The sequence below is a fragment of the Cucurbita pepo genome, chromosome LG03 (genome assembly GCF_002806865.2).
Source record: "Cucurbita pepo subsp. pepo cultivar mu-cu-16 chromosome LG03, ASM280686v2, whole genome shotgun sequence".
NCBI classification, from domain to species: Eukaryota; Viridiplantae; Streptophyta; class Magnoliopsida; order Cucurbitales; family Cucurbitaceae; genus Cucurbita; species Cucurbita pepo.
Genome location: NC_036640.1, coordinates 5,090,780 through 5,114,841, shown reverse-complemented (window position 1 = coordinate 5,114,841; position 24,062 = coordinate 5,090,780). Strand labels below are relative to the sequence as shown.

The window sequence follows — 24,062 nt, the reverse complement described above, 5'->3', positions numbered from 1 at the left end:
AAATAAACTTTTAAGCTTTTATAATATCAATTTTCACGTTTCAAAATAATAATTTTTTTTATAATATTAACATTTTATTTTGTTTTTTAAAATAAATAACCTAAACCACGTGAACAAATTCAATCTAATATATTTTAGGGTTGAGTTATGTTGAGTCAATTATTTTACGAGAGTTATTTGGGCTGAAAAAATTTACCATTAGAGTTGAGTCTAAAAAAAATATTCCAACAAGATCCAATCAAACTGAAATATTTTAATTATAATCACCAAACGACCTTAGAGCTTAGATATTTTAAGAAGGTTATATGTTAATAGTTGAGTGTGAGTTAATTTGTCGTTTAATACACTAAAATAGACATAGGGACCATAATTTTGAGAATAATCCATGGGAGAAAAAAAAAAACACGTGAATTACTAAATTTGTAGTGATGAAGACTTTATTAATCAAATTATTTAAAATTAGTCTATTTATTGTAATCAATTAAGAAAGATTCTCATGATCGAAAAAATATTGCTTTATTGGCCTTTTTATTTATATATATTAAGGTAATTTTTTTAGGGGAGAATTTAATTTTTGTACTTTATAGGGTTTTAGACTTTACATTCAAAGTTTCCTTATTTTGTTTGGTTGTTAAAATAAATTAGGGTAAGAAATAGACCGATATAAACGAGAGTATTTAAAAGATAATATATATATATATATATGAACAGTTCTAAATTTATTGTTTCCAACTTAAAACATACTACTACACGACAGAATTGTACATGAGATTTTTACCTTATATAATTTCTCGTAAAAAAAAAATAACGATTTGGGTATTAATTTATTTTATTTATATTTTGGTTGATAAATATTTTTTTTAAAAAATGATATATTAAATTATTTTTAAGTTTGAAGGTATTAATAAAAAAATTGAATATTTATTAAATAAAAAACAAAACTTAAAGGGTAATTTTTTTTTTTTTGTTATATTTGAATTTATAATATAAGCTCAAAATTGTTGATATGAAACAAAAAGAAAAGGGGGAAATGAAGACATAAATAAAGACATGTATTATTAAAGGAATCCAAAAAGGTGCCTTTTTGCAAACATCATAAAATATATGCGCGTTTTGTTTGAATAAGAATAGTTATGGGGTCACAAATTTAATTAGCCTCAAAATTGGGGGTACCCAATCAATGCCGCACTTCACAGGAAAATCATTAATAAATAATAATAATAATAATAATAATAAAAGTTGGATTGGGTCAAGTTATTATTAATTAAAAATTAGATTTATTCAAAACATCGGAAATTTCCTCTCTGTATTTTTCGAAATAAATAATTCAAATATCAAAGCTAATGTGAATTTCATTTTCCCCCAAATTTCTAGGTTTGTTTTGAATAAATATTATAATATTTAGTGGTTGGCGTAATTACTGTATTATTATTTTATATTTATTGTGGTTATTTATTTATTTAAAAATATATTTTTGGTCGTTCAAATCTAAAAATAATAATTTAAAGTTAGGAAGAACGGTAACGGCTCCGTTTGACTTATTTCATTTGGATTGGATATTGTTCAACAATTTCAAACCTTGTCCTACCATATTCAACCCATGTGAAGCTGTTTGTTATACTTTCGGAGACATTTGAGGTTAATATGATAACTGTTATGTCAATTTAAATTGTTTTTAACCAAAATTGAATTAATTAATATCATTAGACGAATTAAGTCGTTTATTATGCTTAATTTGGTGTCGTGCACCACGTAGGTTGAGTTGGACGTTGAAGGGCAGGTTCAAGCTAGTATTAGAAACAATTAGTAATTTGTTTAGATCAACCAAGTAAGTGACGTTACTATTAACTTTTCTTATTGTCTAGTCAACCAATTAATGTATTATTATTTTTAACTCTTTTAAAAAATCATCTTACTATTAATATATATAGATAAAAACTGAATTGAAAAGGAGGTATATATAGAATTTTTTTAATAAAAATATTAATAAAACTAAAATACTAACCATATATAAAAATATTAATAATTTTTTTTAAAAAAATACAAAGTTTATAGATATTTTCATGGAATAAATATAAATTAATATTAAAGATATTTTAATATTTTTAAAACACCAGGGACATTTTTGGAAAAAAAATATAAATTTGGATGATATTTTCTATAATTTAATCTTATTATTATTATTAGTTTTAGAAAATAAAGAGTTAATTATAAACTAAGTATAGGGACCAGTCCCTAGTTTTAAAGTCTATACAAAGTGTCATGATTAAATTTAGACCTAAATTTAAATTTTTTTAATGAAAATTTAATTTAAATATATTATGCAAAATTAAGAATAATATTAATAATTTGTAAAAATAATTTAAACAATAAAAAAAGGAAGTAGGTCCAATAACAAAATGTGAAAAGTAAGTTCCGTATGTCATTTATTTATTAATTAAAATAAAATAACANCAACCAATTTGGGAGTTTCAATTATTACACCCATAAAAACATTTGAACATGAATTATTTAATTAATTTAACCTATATCAATTTTCTAACTTTTCTGTGAAATTACCCTTTTAGCCCTCATGATTTAAAAAATTAAAAACTAATTTTTCTTTAATTACTATAAAACATTGATTTGGAAGTATAAAATCTTGGGGTATATACGATCGGGTTAACTTGAAATTTTGGGTTAGTTAGGATGGTTAGTTAGGTTGGTGACCCGAACAATTCAAATAAAATTCATAACCTAATTCAATCCTTGGACTTAACCGGGTAGAAAGTTACGTGGTTTAGTCAATTGAGAGACGTTTTGAAGGGTTTAAAACAGTTTGTTGTTTGGGGTTGGAAGTTGAAAGTTGAGAGGAGGGTTAGAGAGACCCAGCCATGGCCATTGGAAAAGAGTGAGGGGTAAAATGGTAATTTGGTACCTTTGGAAAAGAATGGAAAGGTGGGGACGGGGAGGTTTGAATGGTCAAAAAGGAAGAGACTGTGGAAAGAAGAGAAAAGTAAAAAAAAGAAGAATGGACATTAATTAATTAATTAATTAACAAATATATATATTATTTTATATATAAATAAATAAAAATGAGAGCTTTGAATTCAGGTCTGTCGTTTCGTTGACTGTCAAAACAGCCAAAAAGCCGAAGGCAACACCATTATCCACCCAACTCACAGGCACCCATTTAACAAATACAAACAACCCCCCAAAAAAGCATTCTCATTCCTTCCCCTTTCTCTCTCTAAATCCCTTCTTTTATCTTTCCAATTTCTTCAAGGAAACCAGGAATTCCCCCATTTGCACACAGAACAATCCAAGTTTTTCTTCTTGTTCTATCGTCTTCTTAGTTTCTAAGACGATCCGCTTGCAGAAACCCGTTTATTGGACTTGGGTTTTGTCTAAAATTTCTGATCGGTAAAGGGTTTCTTCTGTTTTCCCCTCTTCTTTAATGGGTTTCATTTTTTTCATCATTTCTTTGTGAAATAGATCATGGGTTTTGCTTTGTTCTGTTTTTTTTTCCCCCCTTTTTCATTAGGGTTTGTTTGATTTCTGCATGTTGTTCGTTTTCTCTGTTCTGAAGTTTGGGATTGCTTGAAAGTTACGATTTCTGTGTTTGATTTTGCCTGAATCTCGTCGAAATCGAATCTGGGTGACTTTGGATTTAGATTTCTTTTTCTGTTTTACTTCTCGTGATCCGGCGGAGGCGATGGAATCGCCGCCAATGGCGGCGGATTTCCAGATTTCTGTCCCGGCCGGGGTTTAGCTAGGTTTTGCTTTTCTCTGGCTCGTTTTTTCGGTTTTTAGGTTTTGATTAGCTGTAGAGCTTTAGGAAACGACATTAATGTTGGCTGATATGATGATGTATCCTTGTATGTTTATCCCCTTTTGATTGAAATTTCTCAAGACAAGATGACCATTTTGCTGTCTAGGCTGTGGAACAACATGAACTTGTTGAATTTGCTCTCAACAGGGTGTATTAATCTTATAATTTTCATGGGCTAGAGCTTTGTTCTGTTAAAATATCTGTATAATGTTAATCTTTTCTTCATCCCTTGACGCTTCTTGCTTTCCTTTTTAAGATGGACCCTCTGTTTTGTTGAACAAATTTCTTGGAATACTTTCGTACCTGTCCATGTTATTTGCTTCTTCTTACAGCTTTCCGACCATTGCAGGTTACATCTATAGATAAGTGATTGTATTCCGAGATAAGTACGTGACGTTTGAAGGATATTTGCTGCATATACATCGAAGCCAATGACATCAGTAAGCGTAGTTCCTGATTCTGTGATAAGGGATCACGGTGGGAGTACAATTGGCGTTGACAGGTTGCCCGACGAGATGAACGATATGAGGATTAGGGATGATAAGGTACCCACATTTTGTATTTACTTTGATCCTTTCCATATAAGGTTGAACAATATTGTTTTTCTGATATATATATTTGGATTAAAACAGGAAATTGAAGCCACCGTTGTCGATGGAAATGGTACCGAAACAGGCCATATAATTGTAACAACGATCGGTGGAAAGAATGGCCAACCAAAACAGGTGAATGCCGAGAAACTTATTCTTGAGACTAATGTAATTTAACTTCCTTTCTGATTCCTTTTCGTTTAAAACTTGTTTTAGACCATCAGTTACATGGCTGAGCGTGCTGTAGGACACGGTTCTTTTGGAGTTGTATTTCAGGTATGAACAGTGGATGGCTTTTCGTCTTTTTTGTTTTTACGAATCAAGATATATTATAAATGTTATTTTGCAGGCAAAATGCTTGGAAACGGGTGAAACCGTTGCAATAAAAAAGGTTCTTCAGGACAAGAGGTACAAGAATAGGGAGTTGCAGACCATGCGTCTTCTAGATCACCCAAATGTCGTGTCGTTGAAGCACTGTTTCTTCTCAACGACCGAGAAGGATGAGCTTTATCTTAATCTTGTTCTTGAATATGTCCCTGAGACGGTTCATAGAGTTATCAAACATTATAACAAGATGAACCAAAGGATGCCGCTGATCTACGTGAAACTCTATTTTTACCAGGTTTTTGCCGAATAACGTTCTTCGTTTTTGTGATGAACTCGGCTAATGATTCTTTTTGAGAATAACTTTCTGTGCCTGCTTTAACATTCTTAATTTTCTTCCTTTTTCTTTCGATGCAGATTTGCAGATCTCTTGCGTACATTCATAATAGTATTGGAGTATGCCACAGAGATATAAAGCCTCAAAACTTACTGGTTTGTGCGTTCTATCCCGAGCGTTGATTACATTTTGATGAATAAGTTGCTGATTCTTTTCACTCTCCTTTCGACAGGTTAATCCACACACCCACCAACTCAAGCTTTGTGACTTTGGCAGCGCAAAAGTCTTGGTTCGTTTCCTTTTTCGACAGGAATATACTCGATTTGTTTCGTGATCTGCCCGACATTGAGACTAATTTTGTTTACATCTGGCAGGTTAGAGGCGAACCAAATATAGCTTACATCTGTTCTAGGTACTATCGAGCACCCGAACTTATATTTGGTGCGACAGAGTACACTACAGCCATCGACATCTGGTCAGCTGGTTGCGTTCTAGCTGAATTACTGCTTGGACAGGTTTGTCGAATTTCTCACATGACCATTGTATAACTATTGTTTCGAGAAACAATTTTAAGAAGTGTTCTGGCATTGTTTTCAGCCGTTATTTCCCGGTGAAAGCGGAGTCGATCAGCTTGTTGAGATAATCAAGGTATTACGATTACGAGCTCTGTTTGCGGTCGTTTCGGTTGTTTTGTGTCACACTTCAGTGGTTTACTGTTGATATCACTCTTGCAGGTTCTAGGAACCCCAACTAGGGAGGAAATTAAGTGCATGAACCCTAATTACACAGAATTTAAATTCCCCCAAATTAAAGCTCATCCATGGCACAAGGTACTTGAAACTTTGTGTGTGTACATATATGTTACCTGTTCCCCTTGTTGAGCAATTTACCAATTTACCCTTGTATACGTCCTCGATTTCAGATATTCCACAAGAGAATGCCTCCAGAAGCCGTGGATCTCGTTTCGAGACTACTTCAGTACTCTCCGAACCTCCGAAGCACAGCGGTAAGTAAAAGAAAGATTCTAAAATGAATGTCAGTCATTTGGGTCTCTGATGAATAATCTGGTTCACATTTGTACAGTTGGAGGCTTTGATTCATCCATTCTTTGATGAACTCCGTGACCCGAACACTCGTCTTCCCAATGGACGTTTCCTTCCTCCATTGTTTAACTTCAAGGCTCACGGTAACGACCATGGAACTATTCAAGAATTACTCAATGACGACCGATCCATCTGCATATATATATATATGCCTAACTTCAATTTATTTCAATTTTGTTGCGAATCAGAATTAAAGGGAGTACCCCCCGAGATGCTCGTGAGGCTTATTCCAGAACATGCAAGGAAGCACTGCAATTTTCTCGGGTCGTAAGGTGGTCGGGTATTAAGACACATAAGGGTGTAGAAAGTAGTAGGTAGCATAAAATGAAAAATGGAAGGCGTATTATTTGTTATTTTGTTCCCCGTTTAATTTGTTCCGATGCCCATATTATTTTTTCATATGTATCACCGCGGTCGTGGTCGTGGTCGTGGTCGTGGTCGTTTTCCCTGTAGAAATCAGGTTGAGAAATGGTTGTGGTGGGTATGTTCTTAATACCTTGATGATGGATAGAACAACAACAACAACAGCCCTTGATTTGTAGTTAACAAACAGATTGTAATTCCTTATTGCAAATGAACATAACCTTGGAATATGCTCACCGCCAATTTTGCCACTACAATTACCACCATATCATCAACATTTCTTCACTTTTACTGTTCCTACTTGAATTTAATGCAAATTTCTTACTTATTTACTGTTTCTTCAACAACTTTTTAACTTTTTAGCTTAACTTATCCTGTTCCTGCCAACATGTTTACTGTGGTAAATTTCATTTTTTTAACGGGGAGGTTTCGTTTCTTCAGAAAAAAAAAACGTCAAAATGGGGTTATGGATGGTGTAACAATTTAAGTCTCTACCTATCAGATAGTTACATTTGGACCTTTTCTTTCGGGCTTCTCCAACCGATCACTACTCCATTCGAGGCTCAAAGTCTTCATAGACACTTATTCCCTTTCCAATCGATGTGGGGATCTTAAAGCACCCGTAAAAAGGTGGGTTTTGAATAAAATAAAAAGAAACTAGGTATGGTGGGAGGCCAAAAGTGGTGGTGGTGGTGTGGTGAGAGAGGCAGCCGACCTTGTCTTTGGTCCCCTATGCCATGACTTATGACACTTTCGGCTTTGCTTCAAACCTACTTACCCTAATTTCTTGTTGCTTTCTGCCTTCTAGACGTTTATTTACGAGCGTTTTAGCACAAATATTTTTAATTATAACCACTTTCGATGCTAGAAACGCTTTAGAATATTCTTTTATCTAATGCAAGTGACAAAATGCTTTTGGCATGCTAAAAGTATTTTCAAGCATGCTCGTAAAGTACACAAATATACTTTTCTTATTTAAGAGACAAAGGTCTAAAAGTTCTTGAAATTGATTCTATCAACTATATGGTACCATGAGTACTCGAGTTCTTAAAGACCCATTATTTTTTTTTTAATATTATGTTTGGTTTAAATTTAAAAATACTTAGTAATAAAGCGAAAAACCATTCAAAGAACTAAATGCACCGTGCTTGTAGTTTAACTGGTTATATATTTATAAGTTTCTTTTTCCATCGGCTTTATCTTTACCAAATCTTAGTCGTGAATCTCTGTTTATACAAATAAACGTTTTTGTTACACCATAATATCGTAAAATAGTTTAATTTATTTAGTGAATATTAGGCAAATAAATAAATAACTTTTATATATAAATGAGATCCTATAATTTTAGACTTTAGAAGCCGTTAATGTTGACCCAACCGACAACTTTTTCTTACAAAAAAACATATTAAAAACAAAAGAAGATTTTGTGAAGATTTGAGTTTATAGCACATTTTAAGGTTAGTTTTTATGTAATCCATGGAAATATATATATATTCGACTTTTTTTTTTCTAAAATTAATTGATTTATTAGATATAAAATTAAATTTTTTATTTAATAAATTTAGAAATCACAAGTCCTAACACGTGAATTATTAAATTAAATAATTTTTATTATGTACATGTCATCCTTGCTCGATTATGTGTGTGTTTACCTATGTTTTCTTATGTATTTATATGTGAATCTTGAAAAATGTTTATAAAAGAAGAGCAACATCGTTGAAAGTTAGCTGCCTACCCAGTCCAAGTCCACCACTAGCACATGTTGTCTGCCTGTTATATGTTGTCTGCTTTAGTTTGTTATATGTTGTTTGCTTTGGCTTGTTTCGTATCGCTGTCAACCTCACAATTTTAAAATATAAGGAATGCTTCGTTCCTCTATGCACGGTTTTAAATCGCCTTAGGGGAGTGATTTCGCACAAGGAGTATAGCGTCTTCTCTCTCTCGGGAATGTGTGGGTGTTGCAGATCTGAGGACAAAGAAATCGTTTGGTGGTTGAGGGAGTGTGTGTCAAGGGACTTTTGAAGGGAGCGTGGGTGGTTCTGTTGCGAGATCTCTGGCCTCGTCAGAAATCTCGCGATTTTTAGGACGATACCTATTTTTTTTCTTTATTTTTAAAAAAACTAATTGCTCTTACGGATGGTTATACTCTGTATAATTATATCTTGTACACCTTAAATACTGTTATTCTAAGACATAACAACTTGTTTATGATTCAATCATAAATTAAGTCATTTTCAGGCTAGTGAGAGGGTTGTGCCCTAATGTTTAAATCACGAAATTAGAATTTAAAGGAATTACTCAGTTATTTACATTATACGAAAAGAATTGAATTTCGTATTGTGAGATCATCTTCCAAACTCCCTATTTAGTCAAGTTTCTGAAATCATAGTATTATTGAATCAAATATAAAAGTCACTCGAATCTATAGAAATCAAATGGCGAGCCCTCACAAGTAGAAATTCATAACTCTCCTTAAGGTTTTTTAAAACACATCGACTAGTAAAAGATTTCTACACACTTATGAGGAATGGTTCGTTCTGCTTTCCAATAGATGTGGGATCTCATAATCTACCTCTTTTCAGTGCCCAGCATCCTCGCTGACACACACCACCTAGTGTCCATCCCTCTTCAAGGCCCAGTGTCCTTGCCGACACACCACTCGGTGTCTGGCTCTTATATCATTTGTATCAGCTCAAACCCAACTTTAGCATATATTGTCTTCTTTGGGTTTTCCTTTTCGGGTTTTCTCTCAAAGTTTTTGAAACACGTCTGTTATGAAGAGATTTCCAACTTACAAGGACCCGGACTCTCGATAGTTCTTAAAATCGAACAAAAGTTGAAATAAAAACAAAACTTAGTAATTGAAACCCTAATGGCCCTTAACTGAAACCAACGGGTGGCATTAAAGAAAAGAGGAGCCAATGGCATGGACTCAAAGTGGTGGGACAAAGACTGAAAAAACAGGGAAAGCAAGATAAGGTCGGCTCGGCATGCAGCAGCTTATAAAACCCAACCAACCAACCAACCAACCAACCAACCAAACAACCAACCCACCTTCACTCTATTATTTTATGGCTCAACAAAAGAGCACCCACTGAATGGCCATTAGGCCGCAATGGCAGCTCTGAAACCCACATAATGCTCCCTCCATTAACCCTCTTTTACTTAAAAAAATATTCTTCTCTTCTTTTGCCTTAGAATCTTTTGCTTTCTTTCATCATCTCCAAACTCCACACTAAAACCTATGGCTCAATTCAAATGGTCGGTCCCCTAGGAGTGTTCGTTCGTATCAATAGAGATGTATTCCTTACTTAGAAATCTATTTATTATTCCCTTAAAATTACCAGTTGTGAGACACCCTCCCAACCATTCTCAACGATCCTCGTTTCGAACAACAAATTATTCTTTTTGCTCAATTTATTTGTTTTGACATATTTCGATCATGGCCGGACATGATTGCCCTTCTCCTTCTAATATATAATCATCATTCTCCATGTCCATTTTATCCAAAATTTCAGTTTCCAAAATGAACTCTTCTTTTTGTTCCTTTGCTTTGTGTATTACACTCATAATCTTCTTCTTTCCTGTTCATGGACGATGGCATAACCATGCAAAGAACCACAAACATTCTCACCATCATCACCATTTCACCATTTCACAACCTCCTTCTCCTTCTCCTTCCTCTTCCCCCGAACCCGCGAATCCTCCCGACGACAACGACGGAGGGTCATCTTTCAACGCCACCGGCTTTTTCGACGTACGTCATTATGGCGCCATTGGAGATGGCACTACAGACGACACGGAGGCCTTCAAGATAGCATGGGACACAGCCTGTCAAAGCGACAACGACGACTATACAGTTATTCTTGTTCCATATGGCTTCTCGTTTATGATCCAATCGACAATTTTCACCGGGCCGTGCAAACATGGCGTCGTGTTTCAAGTTGATGGCACTCTCATAGCTCCAGACGGGCCCGACGCTTGGCCGAGGAGTTACAGTGCTCATCAATGGCTGGTTTTTTATCGAGTTAATAACATGTCGCTTCGAGGAAACGGTGTTATTGACGGGCGAGGACAAAAATGGTGGGATCTTCCCTGCAAACCCCACAGAGTAAGAGACATGACATTGATACTATGATGTTTTTTGAACATAACTATGAGCTTCTAATTATATTCCAATTTTCAGGGAGGAAAGGGAAGAACAAAGGCAGGCCCTTGTGATAGTCCAATTGTAAGTTAATTCAAGTCCAATTCTACAAAATGTTGTTGTTTATGAGCTTAGAATATGAACAATTGAAAGGGTTTTTGCAGGCCATAAGATTCTTCATGAGCACAAACTTGACCGTTGAAGGGCTTAGAATCAAAGACAGCCCACAATTCCACTTCAGGTTCGACAATTGTAGAGATGTTTATATTGATTCTCTTAACATAACAGCTCCTGCTTTGAGTCCAAACACCGATGGAATTCACATTGAGAATACAAATGGGGTTCAGATACTCAATTCAGTTGTTGCCAATGGTTAGTTGTGATCAAGAACATTGTTTTTTTATCATTTTCTTTGCTTTTTTTCCACGAAAATTGTAAATTTGGGTTGAATTTTTTCTTACCCAGGTGATGATTGTGTTTCAATTGGTTCGGGTTCTTATAATGTTGTTATACGAAATATTACGTGTGGACCAGGTCATGGAATTAGGTAACATCGAAAGCTTATTATAATTCCGTCCTCTATTCATTACTAGAAATAATGGATACGATAGCATACAAAAAATGTTATTGTAGACTTTTTATAGCGTTTTATTTGTATGTCGTGACAACCTATGTTATTAAAAGTCTGAGACTTTTTATGTGAAGACCTCACATTGGTTGGAGAAGAGAACGAAACATTTCTTATAAGGGCGTAGAAACCTTTCACCACGCGTTTTAAAAACCTTGAGGGAAAGCCCGGAAGGGAAAGCTCAAATAGGACAATATTTACTAGTGATGGGTTTGGTCGGTTACAAATGATATCAAAGCTAGACACCGAGTGGTGTGCTAGCGAGGATGCTGGCCCCTAAGGTGGGTGAGATTGTGGGTGTGTAAATCTCTCCCTAACATACGCGTTTTAAAACCTTTAGGAGAAGTTCACAAAAGAAAGTCTGAAGAGGACAATATCTGCTAGCGAGTTTGGGTTGTTACATTTTGTTTTTATAGTTATAATAGATGCTATGATAGCGTATAAAACTACTTGTTCATACGCTCAACGTCCATTGATCTTTTCCATCTCCAGCATTGGCAGCCTAGGCAATCACAACTCCCGAGCATGTGTGTCAAACATAACAGTTCGAGACTCAATAATCAAGGTCTCAGACAACGGTGTTCGGATCAAGACATGGCAAGGTGGGTTTGGATCCGTAAGAGGAGTAAGTTTCAATAACATTCATATGGACAACGTTAGGAACCCGATCATCATAGACCAATTCTATTGCCTCAACAAAGGGTGTCTCAATCAAACCTCAGCCGTGGTTGTATCAGACATAAGCTATATTGACATCAAAGGAAGTTATGATATTAGAAACCCACCAATGCACTTTGGGTGCAGTGATTCTATGCCTTGTGTGAACCTAACACTTGCAAATATCGAGCTTTTTCCTTCAGAAGGTGACATCTTTATGGACCCATTTTGTTGGAATGCGTATGGGGACTTGCAAACCCTAACAATCCCTCCACTTGGGTGCTTGCTTGAAGCCTCCTCGAGGTCTATCTTGGAGACTCAAAGGGATTATTGCTAACCCATTTGATAGAGCTACTTTGTAACATATGTAGACATGTCTAAGGAGATGTGTTTTTTTAAGAATATCTTCTTCAAAATTAATCAATTATAAATAATATATTACATCTTTGTCCCTCCAAACGTGTTGTCAATGGCTGCATGACAGGTATCGCAGTCTTGCTTGTCCAAGACATGTTGTCCATGGTTGATGCCCGTTCCAAACCCCTTTTACATGCTTTCATCCTAGATAGGTTTTTACCCTTTCATATTGAATCAGTACGGGGTGTATGACCGTTCATTAAAATCGTGCCTACACTTGCAAGTGCTAAAATCTCCCAAAATGTACTACAAGGGGATATGACTAATTGTCAACTTCTCCCTACCCGTATAGTTATATACTGTTAAGCCGTTGTTGTTGCCTTTGCTTGCATGCTATATAACACTGTTTTCAATCTCTCACTGAATCTTGCTTTCAAACTTTTCTTCGAAAATCTCTTTACTCCGGCTCTACATTCTTCTTAAATTTGGGCAAGAGGCTTTTATATTATATATATATATTGAAATTTAAAACTAATCCAAAGATTTAAAACCGTTTTTATTTATTGGTTTTACTCCAATAAGGTAGCTTTCTCGTGCAGAGATGTACATTTAATTCGTAAGTCTCAGCTCTAAATGAGATAGGAAATTTATGTTTAAATTCGAGGAATGAAAAAGTAAGTCACGATGGAAATGACTTCCCTCGTCCTGAGTTGACCGACCAACGAGAAAATAAAATAAACAAAAAAGAAAGAGTAAAAATTTATTCAAATTGTATGTGAATGAACAATTTCTAGGTCTAATTATTTTTCTAAAAACTTATTAAATATTATATTATATAAGTATCGTCCAATTTTAATATTTACTATAGAGCTTTTTAAACCATTAGGAACTAAATTAAAAATTATATACCAAAATATTGACTAATATTTCACAGTATATTATGTGTTAATATTATAATTATTTAAAGTTTTATTTAATTGTGATTAGGTATTAAGTTAAAACATATTGGGACTTAATTAATATTTCATTGATCGAGTCTTAACCATTTTTTAATTAATTATCTATCACATGAATCATAAACAATATTAAATGCGTCTTTTTTCCTCCCTTTTTCATACTAAATGTAGTCCGAACATTGAATTTTTTATATACTCGTATCAATCTCTGAAATTAAAAATTTTCAATAAATATTAAAATTTACCTTTGTTTTTTTATTTTAAGCCCCGTCAATTTCAACCTATGTTTTATATAACTCATTCAACAACGAATATTAGAATATCTTCATTTACAAGATTCAACAACGAATATTAGAATATCTTCATTGAATTTTTCACATTATTTGGCAACAATTGGTTAATACATTGATTTTATTTTTCGGTTTTTTTTTTTAATTCATTCAATAATTCATTCAATTGAATATGAGAATATCTTTCTTTAAAAGATCCTTCCAACAAACAAAATCTATAAATAAATAAATAAATAAATAAATAAATAAATAAATAAATAAATAAATATGTCAGTGAAATTAAAAGTTAAAAATATTACAAAATTTCATGTAATAATGTAATAATGTCATAATATTTAAAATTATAGAAATAAATTGTTATTTAAAAAATGGCGTATAAATGACCTGAGAAGCGGTTCGGGTCATTCCGGAAGCATCCAGGAAAGTGGAGGTGGTTAGGAATCGAGAAAATTTCCCCCAACGTACCGAAATTCCAAGTCGTTTTTTCTTTCGGTTAATTTTGTATAAAATTGGTGTGAATTTGCAGAACTCAATCGGAGCGAATGGAGATTTCAGGGAAGAGGAAGAGGAAGAGGAAGGAGAGTGATCGCATTGACAGCGACGACACGGAAATCGAAAAGTTCAGCGAGATCGTCGACAATTTTCGTGCTCCGTACAACTGGTTTAGGGCTAAAATCACCGGTTCTGATTCTCTAACAAATGGCCACGATCTGAACAAGAATCACAAGATTGTTCATCACGATTCGAACCGAGGCGTGGATGGTGTTTGGATGCCCTGTTTTCTTGCCGAAGATTTCGAGGAAGAGGAGGTCATTAAGTCCTGGAAAGCCAGAGCACTGCCGAGGTACCAGACGGCGGATCCAGCGGCGGCGGCGGCGGCGGCGGCATTCGAAGCGATCGATGGTGGAGGGGAGGCGAAGAAGAAGGATGATCACAAAGAGTTAGACCTTCGCCTTTCTCTTTAAATTTTAAACTAATAATAATTATTGCCATTTTCTACTTGTTTCATTATTTCATTTTCTTAAGTGATCCAGAGATATTAAAAAAATTAAAATTAAATCTCTTAACATTTTCTTCCTTTAGAATCCATAAGATTCTATTTAGTTTAATTTATTAAATTTGAAATTGAATTTTTTTTATTTTTTTAATTGCACTTTTTAAAGTCCTAGGATATATATGAGTATCTGCAATATTAAATATGGAAAATGTATAAATATATATAATATTTAAAGATTTATAAACTAAATTTATAATTTAATTAAAAAGAAGTGTTGAATATTAGTAAAAGGTAATGGGATATATATATATATATATTTATTTATTTATTTTTCTATGGCTTGTGGTCGTTGTGGCTATGGAATGAAATTTCCACTTTATTCTCACGAAACGGCAGCGTTTTACCTCACATGAAGACCACAGCGTCAGAAACAGCCACACTGTGACGTCCTACTCTCTACGTACGCAGAAAATTAATTGTTTTTTTTTTTTTTTTTTTTTTTTTTTTTTTTTTTTTTTTTTNCCTATTTGTTATTATTTTTGGCGCTACTCTATATTTTTTTTAATATTTAAAAAATTTATGAGTTTATAAAATTAAATTGAATTTTGTGTTTAATAAAAATTTAATTTTTTTTAAATTCTATATAAGTTTATAAATTCTAAAAAACGTTAAATAAAAAAAAAAGTATATAGGCTAAATTAATAAAAATATCTTTAAATTGTGGATTTTGTCTAAATTAAATATTTATAAAAAAGTTTCAATAATACTTTAAATTTTCGAAAAGTCTAAAAAAAAATACCTTTACAATTAGTTTTTTTTACGGAGACCATTAATTCTTTATTTAAAAAATACTCTAAATTTTAAAAAAATTTATTAATATTTTTCCACGGAAAAAAAATCTTACTTTTTTATTTTTATGTTTGAAAAAATACTTATGTTTTTTTTTATCGTCAAGGAAGAACATTATCTTCTCATAAATTATTAATATTTTTGAAATGTTGGTAAGTTATTTTTAAAGTTTTTGAAAAAAAAGTTAAAATGTTTAAAAGTCTTTTAAATTTTTTTTAAGAATATTAATAAAATTTATAAATGAATTCTTTTAAAAGTTAAAAGGGATGTTTTTGAAATAAAGTATTCCATCCAAACAAACTTTACCATTTTGAAAATTTTTAGATTTATTTTTTAAGTTCAAAGTATTATTAAAACTTTTAAAAATTTAGACATATTTTTTTTAAGACAAAATCCATTTAAGAATATTTTTATTATGATATGAATCGAAAAGATACTTTTTAAAAATGAAATATTTTTTAAATCTTTATAATATTTGCATTAATTACCAAATATTGGTTAATTATGATGAGTAAAGAATGTGTAGAGATATTTGTAGAATGTATTGAATTTTACTTTCATGAATTGCATTAATTAAAAGAATATTAATTTTAGTAACATTTTAAAACATTATATTGGTGAAAATAAATATGTTGGGACTAATTTGGTTTTGGAGGACCACTCATAATGACTGTTACTAATTTCAGTAAAAAATACTTTTACTCCCATAAAGTTACATTCAAATATAATTTATTACAATTTGGTTTATTATGTCAACTTTAAATTTTGTCATAATTTCGTAATTACAAATTCCAAAGAAATTAAGTATAAATTTTTATTATGTTATCACTAATATTTTTAAAATTTATAAATACATTTAGTCTCTGATCATTTTATTTACCTACCTACTTAAAAAAATAATTTATTAAATCTTTTGAATAAAAGTTTGATAAAGATATTGATAATTAAGCATAAGTTTTGAAAACGTGAGCATAAATAACGTCATCAATTAAGAGCTTAGAGATTTAAATCCTAAGCTAAACAAGGACGAGAATAGAGAACATTTTACTCGTTAGCTAAACGAGGATGAGAGCTATGAATCTAAAAAGTAAAGGGTTTCTTTTATTCTTCCTTAGCTAAACGAGGACGAGGATAGAGAATATATTTTTCGTTCCCGTCCCACTTCCACCTCATTTTCCACTTTGCTTTTCATCTTATTCCGATAAACATAATTATTATCATTTTAATATATATATAATTGAATTATTTGAAATTTTTTATAATGTTTTTTTAGATAAATATATATGGATGTGAAATATTATTTTTGTTTTTGTTAGGAAGTTCAATAATTTCTGATTTATTGTTTTGTTAAAACGGCGTCGAATGGTACATTTATGATTTTTGGGCCTAACGTCTTTGTATTTGGGCTTTTAAGCCCAATTGATGTCCAACAAATTTTAGAACGTTACATTTCAAAATTATGTCATTATTACTCTCGAATTATAAATAAAACTTTATTATATAAATTTAGTTAAAAAATATAATTAATACTAAAATATATATATATATATATATAAAAGTTTTTAAAATTAAAAAATGGTTTATGAATAAATAACACGTGAAATTATTTAATTATGTATATATATTTTAATTTTTTTAATAGGATTAAAACTTCAACCTTACGTTACTTTGGAGGGAATATTAGAAAAGGTAAATTTTCTTTTGTTTTGTTTGATTAAGGAAAACATTTACTTTATTTATTCGGAAGTGATATATCATTTATCTCTATTATTTCTTTCATGAGTTATTAATTAAATGCGTTAATTGACCATAGAAAAAAAAAATATATTTTTAATTTTAATTGGTTGAAATTTATACCTTAAAATCTTTAATAATTTAATTTTAATTATTTCATTTACAATTTAATATTATTTATTGTATGAAAATTTAAAGTTATTGGGTTGACATATGAAAAAAATTATGTTTAAGTAATAATTGAAGAGTCTATAATATATGAATAAAGTTGTGTATTTTATCTTGGTAACACATTGATATAAAACTAACAAGGAATCAATATAGAGGAAAACTTTAATACCAAATGATAAGAAATCACTGCAATAGAAGTAATTGTTGAACCAATATTTCATATTAAGATCATTTGAGATTTGAATCACTCCACACCCAAGATATATTATGTCTGAATGATTCTAAACATGCCATCTAAACTTGGTCACTACTTTACAAACATAACATGTATGATTTTATATAGCTTCAAAATGAAAGACATAACCTTATGAGACATTCTAAGAGTTAATTAGCCACTATATAAATGTAAGTTTAAAATAAATAAAGTCTTAAAATACATTAATGAAATACTATAAATCTAATTTATCATCTCTAGAAAATTTGTAACAGAATAAATGCTGGAGTTGATTCTTTTGTAACGTGGCATGAATTGTAACATCTTATGGTAATTTAAACAACAATTTTTTAATATCTTCCCTGAAGTTTATCTTGCATGATTGATGACTTGGTTTATATAAAAAACAATTTGATCCAAATTGTTCATATGAAGACGATGAATTTTTATAGGATTAAACCACCATTATACATTCCGAGAAAAATTAATATTTCACACACTAATTAGGCTTTTTAAGTTGCAGCATAAGACTAGGAACAGAAAAATTAATAAAAAGTCGATTCCAGTAAATGAAACGTTTCAATATTTTCGCTATGTGAATAAAACGTTCATTAACGACGACAATACTAAATTACGCCCAAAATTCATCACATTCACACCTACCAACAAAAAAGAAAAAAAAAAAAATCACAAAATTAAAGCAACACTAAACCAATTTTCCAATTTTAAGTTCAATTAAAACTTTTATAGATTCTGGTTGACTCTACGAATTCGATTCTTTTCCTTAACTAAAATTAGAGTTCAAGTCAAAGCTGTGTTGTGTTGGTACTATATTATGCAATATGCATTAAAGCTATAAACTTTATGTTCATCAAATGGGTATTAAATGCAGAGAGATCACCGAGACCCATGGAGCATTGAATGCTGAGAGATACAGCTGATTCCTTCTCATGAACAAAACCAAATATCCTTAGAAATTTTATTCTTTTATTTGTTTATGTTTTTTTTGACAGCGAGCTTTCATTTCATACCCCCTTCTGACCCGCTTCTACGTCTACTTCAAATCTACCCTTCCTTCCCTTTCATCCCCCACCGCCCCTTTGCACCTTATATAATCCACCACTTTGCTTCCTTCTCTACGCACCCATTTGCTCTGTTTCTCAGATTTTAGCTTCCATTCACTCAATCATGTAACTCATTTACAGCCCTTTTTCTCCTATACCAATGTCATTCAAGAATCCCAGAACTTGAACTTCGTTTTTTTCCACTTACAAAGTGTTTTTGAACAAAACCCATATTGCAATTATGGAGGAGACTTTTGTTCCTCTTCGTGGAATCAAGAATGATCTTAAAGGGAGGTTAGTGTGCTACAAACAAGACTGGACCAGTGGGTTGAGAGCTGGATATAGGTATCAATATCTCTTCAATGGGTCCTTATTTTTTGCAATTTTGGTTCATTTGGCTTCTGGGGTTGTCTTTTTGTTGATGTTTTCATTGGTTTTTAGGATTTTGGCTCCCACTACTTACATATTCTTTGCCTCTGCAATTCCTGTCATTTCATTTGGTGAACAGTTGGAGAGAAGTACTGGTGAGAGTAGTAGTAACTCATAATCTCTTCTCAATTTCATGTTAGATCTGAAAAAGAGAAGGAAAAACACAAGGATTTTGAAGATTTGGATTGATTTTGTGTTCTTGAGTATTGATTTTGTTCTGATTTTGACAGATGGGGTACTCACTGCTGTTCAAACCTTAGCCTCCACAGCTCTTTGTGGTATCATTCACTCCATTGTTGGAGGTCAACCTTTGCTCATCTTAGGAGTGGCAGAGCCTACTGTTATTATGTATACCTTCATGTTTAATTTTGCGAAGGAACGACCCGAGTTGGGTCGGAATCTGTTTCTAGCATGGAGTGGATGGTATGATTTGCTAATTGCTTCAAAGAAACTAGAATTGGTCTCTAATGAAGTTCTTCAATTCTTGTTGTTGACTCAACTTTGTATGAACTTGTGTATCTTTAGGGTGTGTGTTTGGACTGCAGCCTTGCTGTTCTTAATGGCTATATTAGGAGCTTGTTCCATCATTAATCGGTTCACACGTCTCGCTGGTGAATTGTTCGGTATGCTTATAGCAATGCTTTTCATGCAGCAAGCAGTGAAAGTAAGTAAGAAAACTAATAAGCTTAAATCTGTGTAAGAAGAAGCATATGCTGTTATAGTAGTTGAGAGTTTGAGTTTGTTTTAGGGACTCGTGGATGAGTTTCGCATCCCGGAACGGGAAAATGCAACGTTGATCGAGTTTATACCTTCTTGGAGGTTTGCCAATGGGATGTTTGCTTTGGTATTGTCATTTGGCCTTCTACTCACTTCGTTAAGGAGTCGAAAGGCACGGTCGTGGCGATATGGATCAGGTATGATCTGGAAGAACACGAAAAAGATAAGATGGTCAAGAAAGTTTCTCGAGTTATTTATAGTTTCTCTTTGGCAGGTTGGCTCAGAAGCTTGATAGCAGACTATGGAGTGCCGCTCATGGTTCTTGTTTGGACAGGTATTTCCTATATACCCTCAAAAAGTGTCCCACAAGGAATCCCGAGGCGACTCTTTAGCCCGAATCCGTGGTCTCACGGTGCGTACGAAAATTGGACTGTTATTAAGGTAAGGCTAATCAGTTTTCTACTGATTCTCTGCTTGAATGTACTGAAACACTGACTGTTTGTCGCCACAACGTTGCAGGATATGCTCGACGTTCCTGTTAGTTATATCTGTGGTGCTTTCATCCCGGCTACGATGATCGCGGTGCTTTACTATTTCGATCATAGTGTTGCATCTCAACTTGCTCAGCAGAAAGAGTTCAATTTGAGGAAACCATCTTCTTACCATTATGATTTACTTCTATTGGGATTCTTGGTATGCCTTATCTCGAATGTTTTCCTTTCGGCATATGGCTCGTTACATCGATATAACGGTTCAAATCTCGTCTTGTTTCAGACCTTAATATGTGGTCTTCTAGGAATCCCTCCATCCAATGGTGTCATCCCACAATCTCCGATGCATACGAAGAGCCTGGCTACTCTCAAACACCAGGTAAACTAGTCGGTCCGGTCCTAGTAATCGTTTCCGAGTTACCTTCGTAATCTTTTACTAAAAGATTTGTGTTCATTTTGCAGTTGTTGCGGAATAAACTCGTAGAAACGGCACAGAGTAGTATGAGAAAGAATGCGAGCTTGGGTCAGTTATATAGAAATATGCAAGAAGCATATCAACAAATGCAGACCCCTTTGATCTACCAACAGCCTGCGGTTCGTGTAAGCGACTCGATTTTGTTGATTCTTTTGTGAAATAGTCTCAGATAAACACGAACTTATTTGAATTGTTCACCACGAGTGAAGTGCTTTTCGTATTCTTTTGTACCAAATGCTCCTGAAACTAAGCTATGTAAAAACTTTTAAGCAGGGACTGAATGAGCTTACGGAGACAACCATTCAAGCAGCTTCTAGTATGGGCAGTTTCGACGCTCCGGTTGATGAGACAATATTCGATATCGAAAAGGAAATCGACGATCTATTGCCTGTTGAGGTGAAAGAACAGCGTGTCAGTAACTTGCTTCAAGCTGCAATGGTGGGAGGATGCGTTGCAGCCATGCCGATCCTTAAAAAGATCCCGACATCGGTTCTATGGGGTTACTTCGCCTTTATGGCTATCGAAAGCTTGCCTGGTAATCAGTTTTGGGAAAGAATCTTGTTGCTCTTCACTGCACCTAGCAGAAGATACAAGTAATTGAAACAGCCACTCCTTTTTCTACCTTCTTCTCAATTTATTTCACCAAGTAACACATAAATTTTTTACTGTCATGTGCAGAGTTCTTGAGGATTACCACGCGACGTTCGTCGAGACCGTGCCGTTCAAGGCCATTGCTCTTTTTACCATTTTTCAAACAGTATATTTGTTCATATGTTTTGGACTAACATGGGTTCCAATTGCTGGGGTGATGTTTCCTCTAATGATTATGCTCCTTGTCCCTGTAAGACAATACCTTCTTCCCAAGTTTTTCAAAGGTGCACATCTCCAAGATCTCGATGCAGCCGAATTCGAAGAAGCGCCAGCTTTACCGTTTAATCTTGCAACGGTAACATAACCGTTTAGTTTTTCGATATATAAATACTAATCACCAAGCTGATTGACATGTTTGATACTAATGTGTGAACAGGAAGCCGAGCTCGGTGCAGGAGCATCGTTCGGTGGGGACAGAGAGATTTTAGACGAGGTTATCACTCGTAGCCGTGGTGAATTTAGGCATATTAGCAGTCCTAAAATCACAAGCTCCACGGCAACGCCAATGTGTGACCGAAAAAGTATCGATAGCCCTCGTCGCTCTTTCAGCCCTCGGGTGAGCGAGCTAAGAGGAGAGCCGAGTCCTCGAGCCAGTGAACGAGGAACACCGGGTCAGAGAAGTGCAGAAGCTAAGCCATCCAGTTTGGGAAAGAGCCCTCTTAAGAACACAGCATCAAAGTAGTAGATGCAGAAAGAATGTTGTAAAATTCTCCCTCTGATATTAAGTTTTAGTTAAGTTTATTATTATGTTCATAAAGATTTGTAATAATTCAAGTATGTTTTTGTTTCACGAGTTGATAAGAACATTCTACAACACCAAATCGAAACATCGAGAAAGAAAACATTTTACACGAACACGTCGTAATAGAAGTTACTATTGAAGTCAACTTCGAACCGTGTTTTCAAAGGTCCAAACACGACATGAACCATAGAGCAAACTTTAAATTCAACTTGGTTTAGTTAAATGTAACAATTGGGAGCGTCGAGCCTAATCATTAAATCGACGTCTCAAAGTTTTGGACGACTCGAACGACTAGAATAAAGATACTAGGTTATTGAGACGAGACGAGACTAAAGTCATAGACAATCACATTCTTAAATCTCTATACTGCGATGATAGTGGGCAAATAAAATAATAATAAATAAAAAACCAATAATTATGTAAAAGAAGGAATATTCCTTGCTTATATATTATTCTCTCCTTCTCTTTATTAAATATATAAATAAAGAAGAATAATAAGACAAAAAAAGAAATAAAATAAAAAGAATAGTTTGCATTTATGTGATCAATATTCATTACTTAAATAATACATTAAAAAAGGGGAGAGTTGACTTTTAATTCAATAAATAAATAAATAAATAAAGTGCAATTAAGATTATATCAATAATGTGAATTTTATTATTGAGAAAAATAGCTCATCCCCATGTGCCTTTATTTTAACAACTCATTTTTGTAAATAATTTAATCTTCCATTTTCTACTCATTAAACCCATATCTAAATTACATGTTAATTTTATTCCAATGTAAATAATAAAAATAAAAGAGAAATCCTAATTAATTATATATATATATATATATATATATATTTAAATCAAGACAAGTGTCGAATAAATTGAGATGGATTCAGAAATTAAAAAAGTCAAATATTATTTATGAAGAGGGTGATAGGAACGTAGGACGTAAGCCATAATTTATTGTATTTATATGTTTACCATACATAATAATAATTATTAATTCATTTTTTTCGATATGAAATAAATAAAAATTGAGGAATTAAATTTATAATTTAATAAAAATAAATTATGTTATCTTCTTGTTAGTCCAGCTAGACGATTAGGTAGGCGTGGAGGGTTGATGTAATGCCCAAAACAAAATTGAAATGGAATAATTAAATATTTTATTATCAATTTTCCATTTAAATAATTCATATTTTATATTTAACGATTAATATTAGACTCCTGACTTATTATTATTATTTTATTTATTTCTATAATGTCTATTTTTTCATATTTCTTTCAATTATTGATTTTTTTTTTTTATTTTTAAAATAATTATGAAACAAGTCTTCTATAATTTATTAAAATTACCAAACTATTGTTTTTAAAATCCTATTATGAAGGTCGGTGATGTTGATTAATGATTTTTGTGGTGGCCAATTAAAAAGTTAATTTTATTTATATAATAATACAACAAACCATTTTTTAAAACCACTGATTTTAAAATAAATAAATTAATTGTACAATAACTTTTTAAAAATACTTTTCTTTCTTTTCTTCTCAAAATAATAATTAAAAGAGAAAAGTCAACACTTTAGTGGGAGTGAGATTTGTGATGTTTTTTTCATCATGCATTTAGCAAACAACTATCGAGTATTATATTGTCGTAAACTTTTAATAAACGAAAGGTATATGAATAAACCTGAAAGATATTTTAAAGATAAAATAGCTGAGAAAGACTTGAAAGAATTGAAAGTCAGTATTTATATTAGTAGACTCAGTTATAAAAATGCATGGTTTGCATATACAAGAACGAAAAGCAAAAGGGTTTGAATGATTATGGTGCTTTCTTATTGCTTTATTTGACACTTTGATTATTAATTAACATTATAATAAATAAGGATCTTCATTTAAAACTCTTGTTTATTGTTAAGGAATAAAAGGTATCTACCAAACAATCCAACATCAAAAATTCATATAAATATATGTA

General features: G+C 32.6%; 3 protein-coding genes across 4 annotated transcripts; all 3 read left to right on the top strand.

The window, feature by feature from the left end:
• The first annotated feature begins 3,153 nt into the window (after positions 1–3,153).
• LOC111791370 (glycogen synthase kinase-3 homolog MsK-3-like) lies at positions 3,154–6,813 on the top strand. The gene is made up of 13 exons (XM_023672673.1): positions 3,154–3,402; positions 4,161–4,356; positions 4,444–4,536; positions 4,618–4,677; positions 4,751–5,023; positions 5,143–5,217; positions 5,295–5,351; positions 5,437–5,577; positions 5,660–5,710; positions 5,797–5,892; positions 5,985–6,068; positions 6,146–6,248; positions 6,354–6,813. The coding sequence occupies exons 2-13, from the start codon at positions 4,243–4,245 to the stop codon at positions 6,434–6,436; spliced, it is 1,230 nt and encodes a 409-aa protein (XP_023528441.1). The 5' UTR covers positions 3,154–3,402; positions 4,161–4,242; the 3' UTR covers positions 6,437–6,813.
• A 3,241-nt stretch (positions 6,814–10,054) lies between these two features.
• Positions 10,055–12,297, top strand: LOC111791872 (polygalacturonase At1g48100-like). Its single transcript, XM_023673374.1, has 5 exons — positions 10,055–10,639; positions 10,715–10,759; positions 10,840–11,047; positions 11,141–11,222; positions 11,796–12,297. Exons 1-5 carry the CDS (start codon positions 10,055–10,057, stop codon positions 12,295–12,297), a joined length of 1,422 nt encoding a protein of 473 aa, XP_023529142.1.
• Positions 12,298–18,438: 6,141 nt separating this feature from the next.
• LOC111790751 (boron transporter 1-like) lies at positions 18,439–22,145 on the top strand. 2 transcript variants are annotated; one of them, XM_023671783.1, is made up of 12 exons: positions 18,439–18,937; positions 19,034–19,116; positions 19,252–19,444; positions 19,547–19,685; positions 19,770–19,935; positions 20,013–20,179; positions 20,258–20,431; positions 20,513–20,608; positions 20,692–20,823; positions 20,978–21,297; positions 21,383–21,650; positions 21,732–22,145. In XM_023671783.1, exons 1-12 carry the CDS (start codon positions 18,834–18,836, stop codon positions 22,035–22,037), a joined length of 2,148 nt encoding a protein of 715 aa, XP_023527551.1. In that variant the 5' UTR covers positions 18,439–18,833; the 3' UTR covers positions 22,038–22,145. The 2 variants fall into 2 exon arrangements, with proteins under 2 accessions (XP_023527551.1, XP_023527550.1); XM_023671782.1 differs by having other exon boundaries at positions 18,834–18,937; positions 20,692–20,829; positions 21,732–22,037.
• The last annotated feature ends 1,917 nt before the right edge of the window (positions 22,146–24,062 follow it).

Bases quoted from the DNA above. Each gene is read 5' to 3' on its own strand.
- LOC111790751 (XM_023671782.1), top strand. From the start codon at position 18,834: ATGGAGGAGACTTTTGTTCCTCTTCGTGGAATCAAGAATGATCTTAAA. The intron at 20,830-20,977 runs GTAAGCGACTCG...ACTTTTAAGCAG, and splicing joins ACCAACAGCCTGCGGTTCGT to GGACTGAATGAGCTTACGGA. The intron at 21,651-21,731 runs GTAACATAACCG...ATGTGTGAACAG, and splicing joins TACCGTTTAATCTTGCAACG to GAAGCCGAGCTCGGTGCAGG.
- LOC111791370 (XM_023672673.1), top strand. From the start codon at position 4,243: ATGACATCAGTAAGCGTAGTTCCTGATTCTGTGATAAGGGATCACGGT. The intron at 4,537-4,617 runs GTGAATGCCGAG...AACTTGTTTTAG, and splicing joins AGAATGGCCAACCAAAACAG to ACCATCAGTTACATGGCTGA. The intron at 5,218-5,294 runs GTTTGTGCGTTC...TCCTTTCGACAG, and splicing joins TAAAGCCTCAAAACTTACTG to GTTAATCCACACACCCACCA.
- LOC111791872 (XM_023673374.1), top strand. From the start codon at position 10,055: ATGAACTCTTCTTTTTGTTCCTTTGCTTTGTGTATTACACTCATAATC. The intron at 10,640-10,714 runs GTAAGAGACATG...TCCAATTTTCAG, and splicing joins TTCCCTGCAAACCCCACAGA to GGAGGAAAGGGAAGAACAAA. The intron at 10,760-10,839 runs GTAAGTTAATTC...GGGTTTTTGCAG, and splicing joins GCCCTTGTGATAGTCCAATT to GCCATAAGATTCTTCATGAG.